Source organism: Osmia lignaria, chromosome 2 (genome assembly GCF_051020975.1).
Source record: "Osmia lignaria lignaria isolate PbOS001 chromosome 2, iyOsmLign1, whole genome shotgun sequence".
Lineage (NCBI taxonomy): Eukaryota > Metazoa > Arthropoda > Insecta > Hymenoptera > Megachilidae > Osmia > Osmia lignaria.
Window position 1 is genome coordinate 10529584 of NC_135033.1, and position 13760 is coordinate 10543343.

The window sequence follows — 13760 nt, forward strand, 5'->3', positions numbered from 1 at the left end:
TATTCAATCTTCTTTGTATGTGTACTCCCTGGGTTGTGTTCACATGATTAACGAAATTTACATCACTTTACACGTGTGAGCGTTATAAACATTGCATGGGGTTTAAAAGTATCTTGTAACTGTATTTGAAAAATTATTTAAAATGGAATCCAATAAATCAGATTCAACTCCAAAACAGGCTATGGTATATATTTGTGGAGGTAATGTTTATAATGTAAATAATAGCTTGTAATTTTTCACATTTTATGTATAGGTTATAGATATTATGATTGTCATTGATAATGATCGATCGATTATAAAAAAATTTTATTATATACACATGTATTCTAATATTTCTGTTGTTTTATAGAGTGTCATCATGATAATGAAATACGACCTAGAGACCCAATTCGATGTAGAGAATGTGGATACAGAATTATGTACAAAAAACGCACAAAGAGACGTATCCTTTTGTAATTAAAATTTCAGTTCATTTTGCAAAGCAAATACTTAAAGAAATATGTGATTTTATATACTGCATAGTAACAACTTATTTTCCTTAATAATATATAGTTGTTGTATTTGATGCAAGATAAGTTTATTTAATATAGCATTAATGGAACCAATAGATTAAGGGAATGTTGTGATATTGTACAATATTTAAACCTTTGTATACTTTTCCCCACTTTAGAAATAATAAATGGGTGAATTTTGAAAGAACTTATGAGGATGAATGATATATGTTAATATTTATTGTAAGGATTACAATTTTTAATAAAGTAATACAAATTTATTGCAAATTAAATATTTATTCCCATACCATGTAATTCATAAAGTTGTACTTTTATGCTTGCAATACTATCATAGAAAACTATGGTATTAATTCCAATACATTTTGCAACTCTTCATACATTTTAAATTAATTAATTCTTTCACATCTGTGTACCAAAGTTCTGTTAAATGTGTATTAATGTAGTTTATGTAATATAAAACTGTTTAGAAATATATGTTTTTTATTTACAATAAATAAATTACATTTTTATTAATAGTTCAACAGAGTCACAGAATTAGTTAGAGATGACAGTAACACTAGCAAAATGCTGACATTTACAAATTCCATGAAAGTTGATATTATTGTGTCTGCATATATCTTACAAAGTCTTATTCCGGTCCCAGTATTTGATATTTTCCAGTAAAGCCTCCATTAAGGTTAATTAAATATTTCTAATCAATTAATCTATCGTTAATTTCTATGAATAACCTTTAATTAATTAATCTATCTCTTTCTTATCAATAAACTTGCTATACTTGAAACACTATTAATATAACAGCTGATTATCAAGTATATATAGATTATAATCATTATAAGAGCATAATTTAAATTCCTCCTTCAGAACATTTTAAAGCCTCAATAATCTATAGTACATGTAAGATATTTGCTAGTCAACTATTTGTAAATGTTACTGCCATCATTCATTATAAAATTTAAATCATTTTTAAAAAGATAAAGATTGTTTTAGACATTTTTAGCTAAACAAACTGATAAAATCTCATAACTTCAAAAGAATTTTGTTATAAAATAGTTCGATCAAAAATAATTTACACATTATATTGGATTGAATCAAAAGTTGATTCAATTTTGTATTGACAAATAAAAGTGATTGAGCTTCTGCATTACCGACCACATTATAACCTATAAATTATGCATGATTATTTTTCTAATCTTATCACCTGAATTTCAAAACCATCATAAACATTACAATAATCAGATTTATGTATGATTGATTTAAAAATGGAAGAATAGAAAATATATTTTAACACTTAATGCATTGAAAGGATAAAAGTGTTATTCATATCCAAAAACAGAGTTGTACAGATTTTACTGTAGACAGATTTTGCACTGTTAAAAGTAATCAGATTGGTGTATTATATATATACCGCAGGTCACCAGAGTCCATAACTACGAAAAGACCAGTTTTCGTTCTTCGCGCATCTCCAGTACGCATCTTCGCCCTGATTGGCGATACTCCCAAACGAAGTGGAAAGCGATTAGCAGAGAGCTCGCTGCGTTCCCGCGCCATCTTCCAACCTGCGCGTCGCAGTTATGGACTCTGGCGAACTGCGGAATATATATACAAACAATCGACATAATACCACTAAAGAATTAGCAGAGACATTAAACATTTTAGAAGATCCATTACCAGACATCTTACATATTTCAAATACATTAATTGTTATGACATGTAAATAGTTCTTAAATTCACAGAAAATAATTTGATCAACCATTATACTAAATGCAAAAATAAATATTTAATATTTAGGCCCGCATTTTTTCTTAACATTTGAATCAACTTTTGATTCAACCCAATAAGTTCAATCCTGCTTATTTTGAAAATTTCTTAATACTGAGTTTGGAAAAAGCCAAGCCAACTACTTGCACAAAGTCATATGTGATAATATGTAGAATAAGGAATTTTATCACTTATAATAATTTCTCTCTTTTTCTTAAATAAGTATTACTGAACATTGTTTAACATTGGTCTGTGTTCTTAATATAAAATGGAATAAATTTTTGTTTTAAATGATGTGTAATTACTACTTAAATTCATAAGTTCTGTGTAGATATAGGTATTTTCATATAGTTTTTATTTTTAGAAACTGACGAATTTAATATTTTTCAGAAATTAACTTAATTAATTATAACATTACAACGATCATTTTTGCAAACTGTAAATATTAAACATATAAAATGTTCACAAAGTGTAGATTATATAAACTAGATTATATACTTTTTGAAGATTAAGACTTTATTGAAATCAATAATGATAAGAAATTACAGTTTATAATAATGAATCAGTTCAATCAGTGCATTTTGTGTAAAGGTTGATATTTATTTTAAACTAAATTATTGTGTGATAAATATTTTGCATACATTAAAAAATGTTATATATACCACATATTTCAAAAAGTATTCTCTGCTTCTTTCTTTTGCTATATTATATCCTCTACTTTATTTTAAAATAACATTTATATTTTTTTAATTCAGTAAATATCTAATAATATATATAACTGAACTTGAATTTTATATATTAAGTTATTCATAAAATTTGTTTCGTTTAACTAAAAATAAATTTATACTAGTATTTGTGTAAATGATCTAAAAGTGTTTCCAAAATACGATAGAGCAAATATACTGTTTAACATATTTGTAATGTTTGCTTTCTTTTTTTTTTAATAAAAATATAAATGTATCTTATATTGAATTGTTTGTTATACTGTAGGATATAAATGATAGAAGTATGGACACTTGTGATCGCCTAGATCTAAATCAATCAATCTGATATGTAAATGATGTTTTGTTATTTATGCTCTTTAAAATATGAAATACTCTTACAAAGGACAATAGTTTCGAAAATATATTGATAATCATATTCTGAAAGAACTATCTTAGTTAATCATGTATGACATAGCCAGAAGATAAGTATTACATTGTACGAAATTTGGCTTTAGATACATTTCAAAATATGTATTTTATCTTCATGAATTCTTTAATATTCATTATCAGAGATTAGTTTCAATGAAACAGTTATTTTTTTGTATGCCATATTATTTCTTCCAAAATATAAGTATTGTTGGCTTGGCATTGTGAACAGACACACCTGAACGTTTTGGAAATCCATACACGTTATTTTATAATCGGACTGCATTAGAATGGATATACACCAAATGCTATATTAAACTATGCTACGTTGATATTGTTTGGCGACAATCACTTCAACTGGACCTCAATGTATATGATTGTGCAATCATTCTATTTGTCTACTATTTTATCTCAAGCACACTTAGGTACAAATTGTGATAATCGAAATCTGATTATGCAGTAGGAAAGACGAGTCGTGCTTGAGTAAGATGTTAAAAATTGGACGCTGTATATTAAATAGATAATTATAAAATACAGTAGCTGTCGCTTGTGGAAGGTATGTTGCTTCTTAAATAGTTTAAGCAAAATCAGACAATCGGTTATCGGTTACCTAGTTTGTTAATGTTAATCATTAATTCGTACTAATTAATTTCAATTAAATTTACTAAAAAAATATTGTGTTTGATACCAGTCTTTAAACAGAGTTAGGAATTTCCATTTAAATCTAATGAATGAACAAAGTATAAGACACGTTCATTTCTCAGTTTGTAATTCTAAATATTTAAGATGCATACAAGATTTTATGATGTATTTTCTTTCCCTTAATGTATTATTTTAGTAAATTTCAATATATTTTGTTATAAAATATTCGATGTATATCTAAAGCTGTAATGAAAAATATGTTTATCTATACAGGATGTCTCAATTTTTTAAGAAAATTGATGCAGTATACCTAACTCTGTTTTTTTTTTCTTTTTTAAGATCAAACGTATATATTACCTCTACACAAATCAACAAAAAAAAAAGAGTAAATGAGCTTTATAAGAGCGGCATACCAAGCTTAATTTATCAATCCGTATAACCGATTCTATTTCCAATGATGAATTTCTTAAAATTATAATAAAGACTAACAGGATTTCATGATATCATACATAAATATATACAAACACTTCATCTCTTATGTCAACAATAATTCTGATAACTGTTCGTACTAATATCATACAAATATATATACATATATGTATGCATGATGTGTGTATGCATATGTATGTACATATACACATACACATTCATGTATCAATAATTAAGATACAATATTAATTTTTAATATTAGAATACTCTTCAACATTGAACGCAAAAGTTGCATTTTAAATACAGAATCACATGCCAGTCCATTGCACCTTATGCTGATATAACACTACTGTGTATAAATATTATACTTTTTACTAGTTGCGAAAACTATGTCATTACAAGTCACTTTCCACCACTTTTCGAAGGAAAATTTAAATAAACTAGCTTCAAGACAAAACCTTACAACTTGCGATTCGGTCTGGACAAAAAAAAAATAAACTCTTGACAATAAATTACTATTTTCTTAATAAATTGATTAAATTTAATTCATACAATAAATAATTAAACTTTCAGTCTGAAGTGCTAAGTGATGTTATACGAGCAATAAAATTATGAAAAATTAATGCTATGTACAATTTTTCTATTCCTTGATTCATGAAACGTGAAATTAAAAAATTCAATAATCTAAAACATTTTTTCAAGAAATTTAAGGGTCATACCGCCTCGAAGTATGATTTGAAATAATTGTTAGTTCAATGATCATGAATAATACCTATATTACTGCATAAATATTGAAGATGGAGGTGATATCAAATACATATGTACATATAAATTCATTTCTTCCAAGACGTAAACAATAATGAAAAGAGTGTTATCTTGCAAATTATAACAATCTAAATGGCATTTCAAAAAAGGGACAAAATTTATAACGATTTATTTACAATAATAAGCAAGCTTTAGCAACATGAATTACATCTATGCAAGTCGCCATCTTTCATGGTCTACAGGGAGCAAAAAGGCCGGAAGATGAATAAAAAAACCTTTACTGACCTCAGCACAAAGAAGAGGCAAGAAATAACGGAAGACTTTAAAGATTCTAGAAACCCTGAAAAAGACAGGGTACTTAATTCCTGAAGGAAGTTTAGCACCAATGAATGGTGAGAAGGAAACAGAGAAGGACTATGAGTCTCTACAAGAAAAGGAAGCTCGCCTGAGTGGGCGGTTTGTGCTGATTACTAATGATCAAGAAAATAATTTTCAATGTTAAATGTTACTTTCTGCACGATTCGATTTTACAATTTTTATATACAAAAGAAATTTGTGTGCTAAAGTAGTAGAATTACGTTACAACGAAATCATTTATATTCTACTAACATGCATCACTTCAGACGCATGCACTCTTTATGCACTTTAGCTGGTAAAATAAATATTAAATAAATCAGATTTCCATTATATAAATTTTCCTCGATAATAATATTCACTGTACATTACCATAATGTAGAAATTCCTTTAATAATTAAATTGTACCTTTTGGCATCTTGGAAAAAGGTCTTTATAATTTCAATAACAAACATAGTTAGTAAAATGAATGATTACGTTCCTTTAGAAATTTCCTTCGAAAGATGGTGGTATCATATACTTCCTGTTTACAACTATTTCATCGATACGACAACGAATTCAATCAATTTTACCGTTGATTTTTCATTCTAGTCCACTGTATTATTTTGGCACTATCTGTCTTTGACTTATCGTGGTCTTTTTTTCTTTTGGCTAATAGATATTTCTGTACTTTTTTTTTCTGAGTATTCTCTTTTTTCTCTACACTTGTTCACATCCCTGTGTGTATTTGTACTAAAAATCCGATTCGATATTATGTTCAATAAAATTTCTATGTTGTTTATATAGTACGCATTAGAAATCGTGCAGACTTGGCACTTGTATAACACCTCATCCAGCCTTGTATAATCTATGGAAGATGTAAAGCTTGATTTGGCATCTAATTCACACTGTACTCGCGCTCTTTTTAATTAAACTGATCGAACTTTGGATCTTCGTTGGTGATTGGCACATGATATGATCGAAACATATCCAAGTCTGTGGTCACTTTCATGGTGGTATAGGCTCACCATCGTTTGAGGAAGTTTCACCTCCGCTGATCACTTGACTTGGAATTGTCTCGGGTTCCCATTGTCCTACTTTACTAGGATCTTTCTCGCAAAGTCTTTGAGCCAACATCTGTAAAAATTATTTTAATGTCTCATTTTTTTTATCTGCCTATAATAATATCCGGGATGTGTTCATCGTTGGTAAGCCTATGAGCAAAGGAAATGAATCAAAGAAATATAAGACATTTGAATTCGTTACATACCTGAAGACTAGTAAGACTATTATCACAGTCGGTCGTATCGATGTCATTCAAGTTGACACCAGACCTTTCCATTTCAGCGTATGTCCCGAATGGCAATTTACCTAAACATTCTAATTTCATAATATGCATTTTGCTACGAAGATGTTTCGCCAAGTGACCGTGTATCCTGAATGCTATTTTACAGTCGGTACATTTGAATGGTCTTGGATTGCTGGTAGTCGCAGCCCCGAACGTGGAAGTCATACTGACCTGTAACACGATAATTAAAAGTTTTAAAATTGAGAATATACCAATTAGTTTACGCGTATACGTTTGAATGTTCTCTTCATCCACCTTATTGTGATGTGAAACAGATCTCTCGTGTTTTGTCAAATGACCCTTGGTCCGAAAAGATACCGCGCAACTCTCGCATCTAAATGGTCTCTCGAAGTAATGAATATTGATATGCAACCGTAACTGACTAGGTTTGCTGAACACCTTGTTACAAATAGCGCATACACTTTTCCCATCTTCAGTCACACTGTAACTACATTTGTTAGATTCGCTTCTTTCGGCGAATGTTATTTCCTTCAGGTAAGCCGGCAACACGTGCCCTTCGGCGTCCGGTTTCCATTCTCTCCCTTGTATCGGTAACCTTTCCATCGTTTGAACGATCGTTTGCAGCAAGACCGGTTCCGAGACGGGGGTTAAAATGTCCGTTGGTCTAGCTCTTTGCAGTACAGGAACGGGTAATGATTGTACAGCGGCTTTCGTTGTAAGATCCATGGGCTGGGAAGAAGTGTTTCGCGAGTCTTGTTCGCTTTTGTTTATCTCTATATCAGGACATTCCTTCTTCGACGATTGAATCACGGTCGTCCTTAATTCCTCCGGGGCGGTACGATTCGAAGGGAAATAATAACGATGGGACAATTCGTTTCGAACGACGGTAGTCTCTTGGGTGCTGGCGATCGTTTGGCTACTTATGGGCGCGCTGGTTACGGTCACAGACACGCTCACCGATGCCGAGATCGTGGAAAACGTGAGGGTGTAAGGGTAAGTAGTTGGCCTTCCCGATGGCAAAAGTCCTGGCAATCTGTTCGCATTACGTTGCGATAAACTTAGCAAACTTTGTGCCACTTCCTGTTCCTCGCTACCAGACTCCTCGCTCTCCTCCCCCTCGCTCTCATCCTCTTCATCCGAGGATTCCTCGGTGTTACCACCGGCTGCCAAACGGGCAATCGCTTCCTTATCGATATTTTCGTCGCAAACTATCGTTGGTACGGGAACGACCCCCAGCTCGACGCATTTCTTGTAATGAGCCTTCGACTTCATGTGCTTCGTGAGGTTGCCCTTGGTTTTGAAACTGAACAAAGAAAACGATAGGGTATTTTTAATAACGATTAGCAACTATGAGATCCGAAAAACATAAGAGGTACTTAATCTTTTCAGGGACGATTTTTTTATAGTGAGAAAAAAATGACTTAATTTTTTGTTCTATTAGGATTTATTCATTTTATACTGATAGGAATTCAAAAGGCAACAAATAATAGGGAAAACAATAAAAGTGCACAAAAAACCATAACGACCACATTTATGGCAGCTGAGCGTTAATAATAATTTATAAGTGAAATGATTTCATACAAACTAAACGCCCACATATGTGGCCAAGGACGTCAAGATATTAAAATATAATCTTACCCAAAAGCGCAGTGCTTGCACGTGTACGGCCTTACATCTGTGTGCGTTCTGATATGTTTCTTCAACATGGATGGCTTTTTACAACGAATACCACATTCCTCGCAAACGTACCGACCTCGACCTTCCAGAGAAAAATAAAAATAAAAGTTGAATTACAGCCCCAATTACAAACTTTATAATTTTAGAGAAAAATTCATTTTCCTCACCTCTGCCCCTGACATACGTGTAATCTTCATTACTCTCAAATCCTCCATCGAATATCTTGACTCTCTTCGCTTTCTCTTGCATATCACCGTCGAGACCGCTATCCGGGCTCGTCGGAGTGGTGGGTCTTTGAGACGAGTGCGTCAAAATATCCTCCTGTTTTTTCCAAGCGGTGGTGTAATTAAACGATCTGTGCCTCGAATCGTAATGCGCCATATCGACGTCCGGTGGTGCTTCCTCGCATATCTTCCAATTCGAATACATCGATAAACCGTGTTGCTGGGTGACGTACATCGGCTGCGGTCTGTTCAGAGTGCAATAAAACACTCTGGTCGAACATTTCAATCCCAGATACGTGTAAGCGTGCCCGTTCAAGTAGAGTTGCCCGTACGATTTCTTCGGCCGAGGGGTTTCCGGGCTGATCAAAGGAAGCGTGTTCGCCGTCGGCGTGATACCGTGATGCTTCTTCGGGGTGAAAGTACCCGGCTTCAACGGCAACGAGGTGGGTCTTAAGAACTTGCTCGAATTGGTCTCCTCCATCGTAACGTCGCCGTTCTTCGGCGACCTTGCCTCGGGTTTGTTAATTAAATCTACGGAAGCTCTGTTTGGCACATCTGTTTTCGAGGTATTATCTACGTTGACGAGCACCATCGGCGACACAGGATCGGGCTTAGCTTTAACTCCGTTGAAACCGTAATACTCGGCCTGCTTGCCTCTGGTCTCGTTCAGACTCGCCTTCAAGCGTCCGTTCTCCAGGCTCGTAGGGGAATCGTATTTCGTAACCGTATTGTGTCCCAGAGGATCCACCAACACCCTGCCAGTTTCTACGTCGTTCCACGACAACAATCTCTTTCTACTCTCGGATGACTCCTTTGGCGAACATCGAAGTTTACTGTAGGAAACCGAGGAAGCGACCGCCGAGTCGACGCCGTTCGAATAAGCGAAAGTTTTCTCTACTTTCGGACTTCTGTCGTACGAGAATTCCCGCCTGTCTCTAAGACCCTCCATACCCTTGTACTTGATTGCCATGCTGTTCTTGATATGACGATCGAGCTCTACCTTCGTAACCTCCACGACAGACGGTACTCCTCTTCGGTATTTCTCCGAAGTTTCTACCTTAACGCTAGGAACTTTCGGGCTGGTCAGTCCAGCCTTCGAAGCATCGTTGCCGGGTGTCTTAAAGTTGAGCTTCGAGTCCTTCGCCGGACTTGCGAGGTCCAGAGGTTGGCCCATCATCGACACATGCGCGGTGGACATAGGTCCTGGGATTCCGGGTACGCTCGGTGTTTGGATCTTCACCGGACTGGCTAGATCCAAGGGTTGAGGTATCATGTGGAGGCCAGGCAGACCTGGTATCACTTTGTATCCGGCTTCGCCCGTCGCTATGCTCGGGGATATGTCTATGGTCGGTTGCAGAGTGTGCGGTCCAGGCATGCCAGGAACGTAAGGTATGACTTTATCTCCGTGAAGTATGCTCGTGATACCTGGCTGGGGCAGAGTCAACGGATTGTAGGCAGTGATACTGGTCAAGGGATTCAGATGAGGCTCCATGTAATTGTAACAGGACATGCTGGGCGCTATGTTCGGGGTTGATATGTTCGGTATGATCGGCGCCAACATCTTTGGCGTGTTCGGCAAAGATATGGAGGAACTGGGCGTACTGGCCGGAGTACCAGGCGGTTTGTGCACCATGGTACCACCCGAATGAAGACCGGATCTGACTACGATAGAAGCGGTCTCCGAGGTGACGCACTTACTGTTCACGATGTGCTCGCTCGTCGGTGACTTGGTCTGTCGCGGTTCGATCCTCATCGTTTTCGTTTCACCTGTGTTGTCCAGTATCCTCACCTCTCCGCCGAACATCTGCAACGAGTTCGGCCGTGGATACTTGCTGAGCTCCTCTAGGGACCTTAACGTAGTGGGCACGGACTCGGGTCTCTGTTTCTTCACGGGTGGCGTGTACGCGTCCACCAGTCTGGTGTTCCCCAGAAGTGGTCCAGGCGAAGGTAGAGGTTGCAGGGTATTGTAATAATCGGAAGACTTTGAATCGAACTCGGACTCTCTTTTGTCTATCTCCAAGGAATACTCCCTACGCGGACTTAGGCTACCTTTACAGTAGTATCTACGGTGGGCATCCAGGTTATCGATGCTGGAATAAGGGATATTACAAGCGGGACAAAGATAATTCTCGTTCTCGGCGCTACCTTCCTGACTCGAATTCTGATTCTTCAGCAACAGGTCCTTGATTATCGAACCCTCGGAACCGTTCTGGCAATCTCTGTCCTCCGTGAACGTCTCGCTATAGCAACGTTTCCTCGAGGAGAATTCATCGCCGGAGGAGAGATTCAACGGTTGGTCGGACTCCTTCATCTCCACTAGACTCTGCTGCCTCTGAATCAACTTGTGAAGCCGCGGATCTACCGCGTCGACGATCGCCTGATTATCGGTTATAATTTTATCGATGTGCTCTTGCACTTGCTCTGGATTCGGTTTCGGCGTGACGACTGCGGTCGTCGAGGAAGAACTGTTAGTGGAAGAAACGGAGGATAGGGAAGACGTTTCGATATCGTTATTCACGCATTGAAGCGCCGTGTGAAATTTTGGCTTGTAGATTTTCCCGGTTTTAATGGTTTTCATGCTGGACACGGTGGAGGTGGGCGTCGAAGAGGGTGGCGGCGGTGGTGTGCCAGTACCGTTGCTCGCGCTATCGGACAGGCTTATGTCCGAGTCCTCTGATACCTGTGACAAAGTATTTTACATGGTTATCGTTTATTTTACACGGGCTCTGTTATAGAAGAGACAAACTGAATAAATCATAGCCGTACCTTACTGGCATCACCACCCTCCATCTTCAAGGCATGAGCACGAGACCTGCAGTGTTTGTAGAGATTCGATTTTGTTTTAAAGGCGAAACCACACGGCACACAGGGATACGGTCTCTCGTTCGTGTGAGCCCTAATGTGTTTCTGCAGGACACTTGGCTTTGCGCAGAGTAGCCTGCAGTAAGGGCATACGTAGCCGCTTTTCCTCGACTCCGCGGCGGGGTCTCCATCCACGGACTCCGGGGACGCCTCGATCTTGATCGGATCTTTAGGCGAGTCTCGGAAGTCCTTGGTCGTGTCCTTCTTTTTAGGTGGCTCCAAAGAATCGTTCGTAACCGTGGTATCCTTCTTCGGCTCCACCTTTGGTGTGACCTCGGTTGTCGCCATCTTTTTGAACTTTTTATGCAGGTACTTTTGCTCGCCATCGTTATTGTTGTTGTTGTTATTGTTATTATTATTGTTGTTGTTGTTGTTGCTGCTGTTATTATTATTCGCCAACTGTGGGTCTGTCATCGCCACAGTATGAGTCTCTGAAGAACAGAAATGAGACAGCTCGGTTAAAAAATACATTTTTTTCTTTCGTTTAATCTTAATTGATATTAATTTTTAATTGATGGATTGTGAGTGGATTCTTTACTTAACAATTTTATCATAAGAAATTTGACAAAATATTATCGTTAACGTGTCTCTAATGATAATTACAATCGATATGATTGACAGATTATGTTACGTTATGAAAAGCAGACTCAACAATACTGCATAAAGCTGTACGAATGCCAACAGCGAAAAAGAAAGATGGTTCGTCGAAGAAGGTGATTCACAAACAGATCCCAACTGTTTTCCGATATTGCACGCGAATCAACTGGATTGTTCCAAGAATTCTCTTTACCGAGAACATTATAACGAATCCAACGCGATGAACGAAGTGCCAAGAATACAGTGAAATATTTTATGTTCGAAAATTTCAAAGAAACTCCGGGTACCATATACCGGGTAGGTAATGGAAAAATTTATCGAAACGCGAGAAACATGAACTTTTTTACTGGAATTTTACCTAAGTGATGGAATAATAAAATCGATGTTTACACGAGGCGAATGAAAGGGTTAAGCGAGTATGTTTAACACGTAGTTATTAGATCGTTCGATATTCAAGGCCTAAAAGGTCATTCCTGCAAATTTATGCAAGAATCGCGTTGCGAAAGCGGAAGGAACCGAGTTCAACAGTTCAGATCGCTCGGTCGTCGCTTATGTGCGAATAAGACTTTCCTCTGATTGAATTACCATTTATAAGTAACTGGCTCAAATATCCTTCTCTGCTCGTTATTGAATCGTTAAAAAATTATTCAGAACGTACAGGAGCAGCATAAATGTTTCAAAGATCGTCATACTGATTTACAACCACCTTCTGTAAAGTCTAACATAATTTGATGACATAAAAATATCGCAAAATGGAACTTATGACGCATCAATTTAAAGCCTGAAGTATCACGAAAATGACTACATAAACGCCTCATGAATATTCTTACTACAAAATGGTGTGTCGCCATTTACAGTAAACAACGACCGATTTGGAAAGATACAAATTCTTACGCGATTTGATGACATATAAAAGTGTTACAAGTGTATACTTTCACCTTTTTCTCATCTAGAAGGATCTTTTAAATTTTCTAAGTATCGTCCATTCAGCTGCACTCTTTGTATGACTCGTCTATCGGAATGGCGCCGATTAGGAAATCGTTGTTTGTAAAGTAAAGGCCGCAGAAGCACCCAAGAAACGTGTCTGTGTACTCACGATTACGGTAACGCGTCAACGTGATAGCTACACAGATACCGACAGTTCAAACATCTAGTCAGACGTAGTAGAAGCGATAAGGGACAAACTATGACATTGTTGCAAGTCACGATATTGTTCGCAGCTACAGAACAGTGAAGCTGTGACTGGTGAAATTTTGTCAACAGACTATAAAATAGGTAGCAGACTGTTGAAATATTGTTTTTAATACGCGGAGTGTCCTATGTAATTGGGTCAAATTGTAGTTCACAAATGGTAGATCACTGCACGTGACTGTACAGTTGGAAGCAACGTAAGCTTTCTTTGGGTGAGAGGAAGCCTCATGGGCATCAAAGTGGGGTATGGGGTGGAAAGGTGAGAAATTGTAAATTTTTCAATTAGTCATTCTTTAAATTTAGAAATTTGGCAATTTAAAAACTTGATAAT

General features: G+C 36.5%; 2 protein-coding genes across 5 annotated transcripts in view; one reads left to right on the forward strand and one right to left on the reverse strand.

Moving 5' to 3' along the window:
• The first annotated feature begins 16 nt into the window (after nt 1-16).
• Nucleotides 17-752, forward strand: Rpb12 (DNA-directed RNA polymerases I, II, and III subunit Rpb12). Its single transcript, XM_034333750.2, has 3 exons — nt 17-200; nt 350-442; nt 553-752. The coding sequence occupies exons 1-3, from the start codon at nt 143-145 to the stop codon at nt 573-575; spliced, it is 174 nt and encodes a 57-aa protein (XP_034189641.1). The 5' UTR covers nt 17-142; the 3' UTR covers nt 576-752.
• Nucleotides 753-4602: 3850 nt separating this feature from the next.
• The window catches only part of LOC117608465 (uncharacterized), a 41049-nt gene continuing 31891 nt past the window's right edge, over nt 4603-13760 (reverse strand). For all 4 annotated transcript variants that reach the window (XM_034333639.2, XM_034333641.2, XM_034333638.2 and 1 more), the window contains 6 exons: nt 11546-12072; nt 8723-11459; nt 8517-8637; nt 7173-8181; nt 6840-7088; nt 4603-6706 (listed from right to left, as the gene is read on the reverse strand). In XM_034333639.2, the coding sequence (XP_034189530.2) occupies nt 6578-6706; nt 6840-7088; nt 7173-8181; nt 8517-8637; nt 8723-11459; nt 11546-12055 (4755 nt within the window). In that variant the 5' untranslated portion in view covers nt 12056-12072 and the 3' untranslated portion in view covers nt 4603-6577. The remainder of the gene's footprint in view (nt 6707-6839; nt 7089-7172; nt 8182-8516; nt 8638-8722; nt 11460-11545; nt 12073-13760) is intronic.

Excerpts from the sequence above, each read along its gene's own strand:
- Rpb12 (XM_034333750.2), top strand. The coding sequence starts at position 143 with ATGGAATCCAATAAATCAGATTCAACTCCAAAACAGGCTATGGTATAT. Across the intron at positions 201-349 it reads TATGGTATATATTTGTGGAG|AGTGTCATCATGATAATGAA; the intron begins GTAATGTTTATA and ends GTTGTTTTATAG. Across the intron at positions 443-552 it reads CAAAAAACGCACAAAGAGAC|TTGTTGTATTTGATGCAAGA; the intron begins GTATCCTTTTGT and ends AATAATATATAG.